We start from the raw sequence: 9,738 nt of genomic DNA on the forward strand, positions 1-9,738 counted from the left end.
AGCATGCTAACCCGCGGTTAATAAGGGTCAAAGGTCAGGGGGTTGATTGGTTCCTCCGGCCTGCTGAATGACATCGCAATTCACATGACAAAAAGTGGTGGCTGTCTTACTTGCAAAGTTTGAAGGCGTGACCTCGAGAGGAGATAATCCTCACTTGACCAGAGAGCCGGAGCTGAAAAACTTTTAGCTTACTTAAAATTAATGTTATATATAAAATATATACATTTTATTCAAAAATATTTTTTCCCATACATGCATGTACAATTAAGGTTGAAATTATTTATTAGGATTCAGATTTGGATATTTGGAATGCATAAGAAATCAAAAAGGAAAACATATAGTATCTCTGACTATATTGTCATTTATTAGCAAGTCTTGTGCAAAACATACCATTACAGAACCAATGTTGTAATAATGGTAACCTGCCCATGAGCAGCATTAATCCCATTAATCCCATTATCATTTTCCATAAGTAGAAAATGTGGGATTTTCCCAGTTGAGTTGAGCAACAACAACATTTTACAGCGCATGCAGAGCTAGATAAATTTGCTGGATGATGACCATTCAAATGCGGCTACTGCCATCTTGTGGATTTAAAAAAAATACATAATGAGGTTGCCTACAGCCACAGCTGTTAATACAGGGTTTAGATAGAGCCCTAGTAGCAGCTACGGCAGGGGTGTCCAAAGTGCGGTCCTGGGGCCATTTGTGTCCTGCGGCATATTCTGAAAATATAATTTAACAAGAAAAACAAAAATCTAAACAACAGCTAAAACGTGAAAATCAGCAGTAATTTTAATATTAAAAGAAAAGCTTTTTAGAAAAAATAATGTAATATTATGAGGAAAAATAATGTTATTTAAGAAATATTAAAGATGATGTAAATAAAGTACTCAAAAAAGAAAGTTGAAATCAAGTAGTTGGAAAGAATAAGAATAATAATAGCTGATTGCAAAACCAAAACCCAGTCCATGTCATGAATCCACTGAAGGTCCCAGGATGCCTTCAGAGGTCAATAGAGTTATCCTCCACACCAAACGACCTGTCAGCATCCATCAGTGCCACTTGATATCACTGGCCTGCCAACCTGAAGCAGCAGGTCCTAAGAGGTGACCTGTGATGCCAGATAAAAAAGCAAGTGTCGACCCCCCCCCCCCTCACTCAGGTCACGCTCAGCGGGCAGTGAGTGGCGGACAGCGTGCGCCTCATAGGCCCTCTTCAGATGGGACGGGGCAGAAAAAGAGGAGAGGACACATTATCTGGTGACACACAATGTGCAAAGGAATACAAAGCACTGCCAAGTCGGAGGAGGGGATGGGGGGGGCGTATTCCCACAGAGTTTAGTGCCAGAGATGAGAACATCCAGAGAGGAGGGAGGTGATGAGTCCATAAGGATAGAGGTCATACAACATCGGAAATGTTGATTTATTTTACTTGAATGTATTGCAAGGAACCATATGTATAGTAATACATGAATCCAAATAAAGTAGTACAGATTGGCTAGTTTCCAAGCTACAGTATTGGGTCAAAATAGGACATTTATGCAAAATAAGGCGTATAGCGTTCTATCTGAAAGCCTGTCTGCACATTCCAATACATTCATTTTAATATGTCTGGAGTTTCGACATCAAATCTCTATTGGAAGTGGACAAAATGCATGGAGAGAAATGTCATGAATGGTAACAGAAATTGACTTTTGCATCAGAGTTGCAAGGCAGATAATTATAAGCAGCTGGTGGCAAACATTCTGAAATATGTCACTTTTTGCATCCCAAAATGCACGAAGAGAAATTTCATGAACGGTAACAGAAATTGACTTTTGCCTCAGAGTTGCAAGGCAGATATTTATAAGCAGCTGGTGGCAAACATTCTGAAATATGTCACTTTTTGCATCCCCGTCTAGGTTTCGTTCCATTGAACTATGGAGTCAGTAAGTGAAGGATTACAGGGAACTTTAAGTGATACTTTAGCTTGTTTTTCATGAGATATTCAATCAGATATTCAATTCCACCCTCGGCTATCTCTGTGTGGAGTTAGCATGTTCTTGCTGTGGGTTTTCTCCGGGTACTCCGGTTTCCTCCCACATTCCAAAAACATGCTAGGTTAATTGGCGACTCCAAATTGTCCATAGGCAACCGCAACCCTCGTGAGGAAAAAGCTGTAGAAAATGAATGAATGAATGAATGAACTTAATAATGGGGCTGCAGGACTCACAGCTGAGACCCGAGTTCAATTCCACCCTCGGCTATCTCTGTGTGGAGGTTTCATGTTCTCTCTGTGGGTTTTCTTTGGTGACTCCGGTGTCCCCCCAATTCCAAAAACGTCCAAATTCCAAATTGTCCATAGGTATGAGGTATCCAGGGTGTACTCCGCCTCTCGTTCAAATACAGCTAGGATAGGTTCCAGCACCCCCTGTGACCCTTGTGAGGATAAGTGGTAGAAAATGAATGAATGAATGAACTTAATAATGAATGGATGAAAGTGCTGAAATGAAGGTGGTGTTTTTATTTTTGGAAGCAAAAAACAACCAATCAAATTGTCCGAATCACAATTTTGCTCAATGAGTTAAGCCAGTCGTGAAATGACACCACTCACTATTATACGGACAGGTGTCAATTAGATCCTGTGCACGGTGACACACCTCCTCCATGATACGATGACCCAAACGTCTCAAGAACACAAACGGGCCATTTTGCACTCTCTAAATGTGAGCCTTACTTACAAACAAGGGTCAACATTTACCCCACAACGAACGCAGACCCCCGGGGTAGGGGGGCGGCATTGGTGTTGCTGACCAAATTAACAACAGCTGACCTGATGTGAGTGTTAAGTGGATGCAGAGATGTCACCAGAATGGTAATCTTTGTGCATTCTGGTCCACTCGCCTTTGTCTTGTCCGTCCCCCATTGGAGGATAACAAGAGGCTATAAGCTCCTTATCGTCACATTACAATTATCAAGGATGAATCAAGAATGATCCCCTGCCCGATTCCCCATGACCTGCTCTTATACGACCCTGCTTGTTTTGTTTCCAGCTTCCCAGATGGATTTTATTATGCATGCAAGGCCTTCATTGTGTTTTATTGGTCATTCTCCAATTAGGAGTCATTGCGTTGAAATTCCTCCCACACTTCAACTTCCAACCGCAGGAGTAATTTCTCAAGAGGTCCTTTGTCACACAAGCAGGAGGATGTGCTCAACTGGAAAAGAAAGAAAATAAACCAACGAGGTGAAATCGAACTTATATTTAAATGTTTTAACATTTTATTTTCACAAACTTTGATTCAAAACATTGAAAATCTTACAGTGTTCCACAACCGGGACAAAAACCGCATTTTGAAGATCTTGTAGCAGAGGTTGCGCCAACGGTTCGTAGCCCATGTCACTTAAACGCTATTAGCAACGGGGCTTTTTTTTTTTTAAACAATCAGATTTCAGATTTTTCTGACTTCAATAACGTCAACATTTTTGCGTCCTCGGAGATTCTGAACTACTCGAGATTATGTTGTAGTGTAGCAGTTTTAGGTTGTCTGGGCCCTTTGTTACCGATCTGTTCCTTTTACACTTGTGATGTATTGGATTGATCACCAAATTTATGATCACAGAGGTGATTAAATACACAAGCAGGCTAATCAGTGATGATGCCTTCAAAGATAATAGACTAAGTAGGTGCTACACTAATAACGGGATTGTCATGACCTGGCAGTTATGTATAGTGTTCATATTAATTTGTATTGCAAATGTCTGGCACAGGAGACCAGGGTTTGAATCCCAGTTAAGGTAAATGTTAACATATTGAAAATGTATGGTATTATTTGTATCATTATTTTTTTAACAATACCTTTACAGTGTCTGCTGACAAAATATCTGCCACAAGTAAAATGCAACAATTTTCAGTTGGTTGCACAACAATTGAGTGGTTAGTGCGCAGGCCTCACAGCTAGGAGACCCGAGTTCAATTCCACCCCCGGTGTGTGGAGTTTGCATGTTCTTCCAGGGGCATGCGTGGGTTTTCTACGGGTAACGACTAACAATAGTCACTAAAGTCATCACACAGCAACGTCACACTCAAATATACAAACATGTACCAATATGAATATAAAAAAACAACAACTCCTTAAAAGTTTTCCCATACTGTATTGCATCTGAGCAACGCATTCATTGGGGTGCTGCAATGACGTTAACCCCTCTCTGGGCTCCTCAAATAAAGACACACGTCATGCTAGGTTAATTAGCCACTCCAAATTGTCCATAGGTATGAATGTGAGTGTGAATGGTTGTTTGTCTGTATGTGCCGTTTGATTGGCTGGCCACCAGTCCAGGGTGAACCCCGCCTCTCACCCCAAGACAGCTGGGATGAATATTGTTGTTTTTGGCAAAGATATATTACGGCATCCATAATGATGTTGTTGTGAAAGTGGAGTGAAAGTGTATTCTCAGGGCTCCATCAACGTTCATGGGCAATTGGCCAAGATTTGGAGCCTCCTGGCATCCACCGTCTCCCCTTTGAAGATGGAACGACTTGTAATGTATCACCAAGTCTTCCTCACTTTTAATGGCCTCGCCATTATCCCTGAGTGTGGGTCCTGAGTGATAAATTTTAAACTATCAATGCTGTGGTGTCGTGCTGATACTTGATTCATGAGTACGGAAGCGTCACTTCCACTGGAATGTTGTGGGTTTTTTTTTTTTTTTTTTTTGCAAAACAACTTGCTAAATCAAAAAGGCACAAAGAGCATTCACCATTGATATGGAGTTCCTGATTCATTCATTGGCCTTGATGTGAGCCACGGTCTACTACGTCGACCCCCATCAAGCGCCATAATAACCTTTACAGACAATAGTGCGCCAATTCATTCAGAGAGACGGCGGCGGAGGAGGTTTCCGGTGTGGTGTGTGTGTGTCAGAGGGAGTGGAATCCTGCCACTGTTGTCACTTTGTTTGTGAGCCATCAATCAAGTCTTTAGGACCAGCCCAGCTACTAATGTTTACCCCTTTGGTTTGGGAAAACTGCATCAAAGTAGGGAAGCGAGACAGAGTAAGAATCAATAGAAGGAAGGGGGTTTGACCCTGTAAACATTCCCATGAGTGGCCATCATGTGTTGATGTTGCCCCATGTAAAAGTAAAGCCGCTCCTTGTTCTCCATCACAGTGAGGTGCTGATGGAGGCAACCTGTCGTTACTTCACAGCTCCCCTTATCTGAAGAGCGCAGCCCCGGGGACTGGAGGGCTCTACAAAGCCTTTAAAAGCAGGACCTTAGGGAGCTGATGACAATATCCCTTCTTTAGCACGGTGAAAGTGACAGCATGCTTACCCCCCCCCCCCCCAAAACATCACCCCCCTTCTAGCTATTAAACCTCTTCCTGGACAAACAAGGGGAAGGTCCTTTATGAAGATGAAGAGGGTCGCAGAAGGAGGAGCCATTGAGCCTCTGAGGGGCCCGTCTTTGTTTTTGTGGTTCAGGGGGTCTTCTCAAAGGATGCTCTGATAGTTGTGGGGGGGGGGGGGGCTTGTTTTGTCGCTTAGTGTGTGCTTTATTATCACTCTTCACTCTGTGACTAAACAGAGATGTAACCTAAATTGATCACGCTACGCTGTTTGTCACAAATTATCTTTTTATTTTTTCACTATTAAAATAAAGTGCATTTATCGGTACCGAATGACATGTTGTACCATTCTTGCCACAAGCTTTAAATTCCATGAATGTTAAACAGTAGACAAATGATCATGCATTGTTCAGTCAGTGTGCCACCGTTTGATGCTGTCAAAAGGAGGCCCTGTCTAATGGTGACGGGCTGCCGCAGGTCTGTTGACGGGTTGTCAGATTTAAGGCCACACGCTGGTGGAGCTGCAGCGTCCCCAAAAGTGTGAATAAGAGGAACCTGTGACCTCTGGTGACCTTCGGCCGAGGAGCCAGCTGTGTGAGCGTAACGCTGGGGTCACATGCTGTGGGACTTCAGCTAGAAAGATATCATCATGTTGAAAGCTGGAAATTTGAATGTTGTTTATGTTAATTAATGTTAATGAATTTCATAATCTCGGGTCAAAAATGTGTATTTTACATAGTCATATTTTTCATATGAGCACCATTAAATAGATAAGTAATCATCCTACTTATCTTTTATTCTGGTCTGATGAGTTGAATTTCATTCATTCATTTTATAAAGCTTATCCTCACAAGGGTCACAGGGGTGCTGGAGCCTATCCCAGCTGTCTTCAGACGAGAGGCGGGGTCCACCCTGGACCAGACAAACAACCATTCACACTCACATTCATACCTATGGACACCTTTGGAGTGGCCAATTAACCTAGCATGTTTTTGGAATGTGGGAGGAAACCGGAGTACCCGGAGAAAACCCACGCATGCACCAGGAGAACATGCAAACTCCACACACCGAGGGTGGAATTGAACTCGGGTCTCCTAGCTGTGAGGCCTGTGCACTAACCTGACCTCCAGCATCATTTTTGCATTTTACTTGTGGCAGATCTTTAGTCAGCAGACACTGTAAAGGTATTGTTAAAAAATAATGATACAAATAATACCATATATTTTCAATATGTTACCATTAACCTTAACTGGGATTCAAACCCTGGTCTCCTGTGCCAGCCATTTGTAATCAAAAATGAACACTAACACTATACATAACTGCCAGGTCATGACAATCTCATTATTAGTGTAGCACCCACTTAGTCTTTTATCTTTGAAGGCATTGTCACCGATTAGCCTGCTTTTGTATTTAATCACCTCTGTCTGTGATCATAAATTTGGTGATCAAGCTAAATACATCACAAGTGTAAAAGGAAAATATGTCTGATCAGTCGCACAAAAAAGATGGCTTTGGGTGAGTGCCGGGGTTAAACAAGCATTAACATTTACACCTATGGACAATTTACTCTATTAGAATAATATGCAGGTTTCAGGGCTGGAAACCTTCCCATGCACCGGCAGAACGTGCAGCCCACGAGTCCTTACTTAGTCACAAATTAAGTTGGACTTTATCTTCATTTTACATGTGACAATTAAATTATGCTACTTTCTGTATATTTATGGTACAATGATGTAACCCTTGAAAGTAGCATGTAGTACTCATACAGTACAGGTGAACCAAACAGATCATCAACACAATATAAGCATAAACATCATAGAAACATTTTATTTATGTCCAAAAATACAGTGCTTTTCAAAACCTCTTGAGGCTAACAAATTGTGCCGTATAACAAAATAGATCACATCAAACTGGAGAACTTTGTAAACATTATCCTCTCAAGTAAATTTACAAAACATATTTTTTTAAAAATCAAGTAGATTTGTGCCGTTTTTGCGCTGAGGTACTACCAGGGTCTCCACACAGAGTCTGGGCGTGCACAAGGTGACATAAAATGGCTGCTTTGTGCACCGAGAGGTGTGAGAGCTGCGCTGGGAACAAGAAAGGCAAAATGTCCATCCGGTGTTGGCACCACCTGGAAGGCTCCGTGAAGCTTCATGTTTTCCGGAGGGCTTCGCATCTGTGAGTTGCTTTTGCAAGGAATCTGAGGCGCGGGAGCCGCTGCAATCTGGACTCCAGTCTGTCCGAGTCCTAGCGGGCTTGGGTGAGGCGGGTAGAAGTTTATGGCGTTCATCTGTGAGACGCAGCCCGTCAGGTGGCTGAGGAGACGGCTCCTCACCTCCGAGTTCACCTCTTCACATGTAGATAGGAAGCGGGTGACCTCTCCCATACATTCGCTGAAACCGGCTCTGTATTTAGCCAGGATGAGTGGATCTGTGCTCACAGCGGCTGTGGGGAAAAACATGATGATTAGATAATAAGCAGATGCATAACTGTAGATAGATAATATGTATTACCTGTCAGCTGAAGTCGCTGTAGATTCCTGAGGTGTTTCACAGTCATCTCAAGGATATCTGCCTTCTCTAGTTTGGAGTGTCTGGAGCTCTAAGCAAATAGTCAATGTTATATATTTTTCCAAAGATCGTAGATATTGAGAAGGAGCGCAACCTCTTACATCTTTCTTGAGTGCGTCCAAAATGAGCGTCTTCAAGTGGCCAAGACTCTCGTTGATTCGAGCTCGTCGTCGCTTTTCCATAATTGGTTTGGAAGACTTGAAATAGAAAATGCGTAGTTTTAAAACGTGATATTTAATGTGTCTTTTAATGGTAAACAAACAAGAACAGGGACAATACTTAGACGGCAAAATAGTGAGACAGCGTACCTTTCTGCTTCCTGTCTGACTCCGCGGTTTGTCAGGAGTGGAGTTTCCGTTCGGGGTAGCAGCAGCCACGGATGAAGAAGTCCGTTCCAAAGTACCGGCTGGCATCTTCACATTTACTAGTTCCACAAAACAAATAGTCGAAACCAAGTCCCGCCTTCTCCTGGCAAACCTCCGAGCAGTTTAACGATGACAAACGTCCTTCGTTGACTTGTGTTAGCCAAAGTGACACTACTTCAGCTGCGCCTCTGGTTGTATTTATAGAGACTGAGGGGCTGCACGCGAGCGGCTCGTGCGCGAGTTGACCAATGGGCGCGCGGCCACGAGAAACTGGTGGCAGAGGGCTCGTGATGCAAGACTTTTGGCTGTCACTACGATTCAACTTGATGTTTTTTTTATTTTATCATTATTATTATTTTTTTTTACAATTTATAATAAATAGAAAATATAATAAAAAATAAATACCTATGTCAGATAGGGACAAATGGTCAGTAAAATCCAAAGGCTCCAAAAACAGATACAACATGTAAACGCATACATTGTCTTAATATGTATTCGCTGAGTATGTTTTTCAATGTAATGTTACTTTTTATATTTCCCTCCATAATTGTCAAAAAATGTAAGTCTTTTTTATATAACTTGAAAATATTTTTTGTTCAAGCACAAAATACAGCTCTTTTCCCCCAAACAAGCAGCAAATGGTCCGTTTTAAACTTTATTAGGTGGAATTTAGTGGGTACCTGATATTGTAGTAAAGACCTCATCCATCTGCCATGAACTTTGTCTGTTAACTGGTCACTCAAAGCAAAAAATGCAAAAAAAAAAATAATATATATATATAATTTATTTCCAAAGGTGGCTGAATGTACTTTAAATTTGTTTTATTTTAACAGTAATAGTACTTGAAGAATTGCCTGTTTACCTACAGGATTTTGTGAAGTTTTGGTGGCTCCTGCATGGAAAAATGTGATTTTTTTTCTTTCTTACAATATAGAACAGGGATGTCATTGTGGGGGGAGCATTTTTTACGTTTTTAATTTGTAAAACTGCTTAAAACCAAGTGGTGTGTATATTTAAGGATTAAACATTTTATCAGCTTTGTGTTATGATTTAATTTCTAACAATAAAAAATGAGCTGCTCCTGGGCCGCACTTTGGACACCCCTGATACATGTAAAAAACAGCAATTAACACAACAAATTTATTCATTCATTCATTTTCTACCGCTTATCCTCATGAGTGTTGCAGGGGTGCTGGAGCCTATCCCAGCTGTCTTTGAGTGGACTGGTGGCCAACCAATCACAGGGCACATATAGACAAACAACCATTCACACTCACATTCATACCTATGGACAATTTGGAGTGGCCAATTAACCTAGCATGTTTTTGGAATGTGGGAGGAAACCGGAGTACCCGAAAAAAAAAAAAAAAACACGCATGCACGGGGAGAACATGCAAACTCCACACAGAGATGTCCGAGGGTGGAATCGAACTCGGGTCTCCTAGCTGTGAGGCCTGTGTGCAGCAACAACAA

General features: G+C 41.8%; 1 protein-coding gene across 1 annotated transcript; it reads right to left on the reverse strand.

The window, feature by feature from the left end:
* Nucleotides 1-7,128: 7,128 nt before the first annotated feature.
* LOC131131730 (transcription factor HES-1-like) lies at nucleotides 7,129-8,440 on the reverse strand. Its single transcript, XM_058076698.1, has 4 exons — nucleotides 8,209-8,440; nucleotides 8,002-8,097; nucleotides 7,844-7,931; nucleotides 7,129-7,775 (listed from the first exon to the last, which is right to left on the reverse strand). The coding sequence occupies exons 1-4, from the start codon at nucleotides 8,311-8,313 to the stop codon at nucleotides 7,333-7,335; spliced, it is 732 nt and encodes a 243-aa protein (XP_057932681.1). The 5' UTR covers nucleotides 8,314-8,440; the 3' UTR covers nucleotides 7,129-7,332.
* Nucleotides 8,441-9,738: the final 1,298 nt, after the last annotated feature.

The sequence above is a fragment of the Doryrhamphus excisus genome, chromosome 1, assembly GCF_030265055.1.
Source record: "Doryrhamphus excisus isolate RoL2022-K1 chromosome 1, RoL_Dexc_1.0, whole genome shotgun sequence".
Taxonomy (NCBI): domain Eukaryota; kingdom Metazoa; phylum Chordata; class Actinopteri; order Syngnathiformes; family Syngnathidae; genus Doryrhamphus; species Doryrhamphus excisus.

What these genes read in the sequence shown, in the direction of transcription:
- LOC131131730 (XM_058076698.1), bottom strand. Translation starts at nt 8,313, where the DNA reads ATGCCAGCCGGTACTTTGGAACGGACTTCTTCATCCGTGGCTGCTGCT. An exon ending in GTCAGACAGGAAGCAGAAAG is followed by an intron (nt 8,098 to 8,208) that starts GTACGCTGTCTC and finishes TTCTATTTCAAG; the next exon opens with TCTTCCAAACCAATTATGGA. An exon ending in TGGACGCACTCAAGAAAGAT is followed by an intron (nt 7,932 to 8,001) that starts GTAAGAGGTTGC and finishes CTATTTGCTTAG; the next exon opens with AGCTCCAGACACTCCAAACT.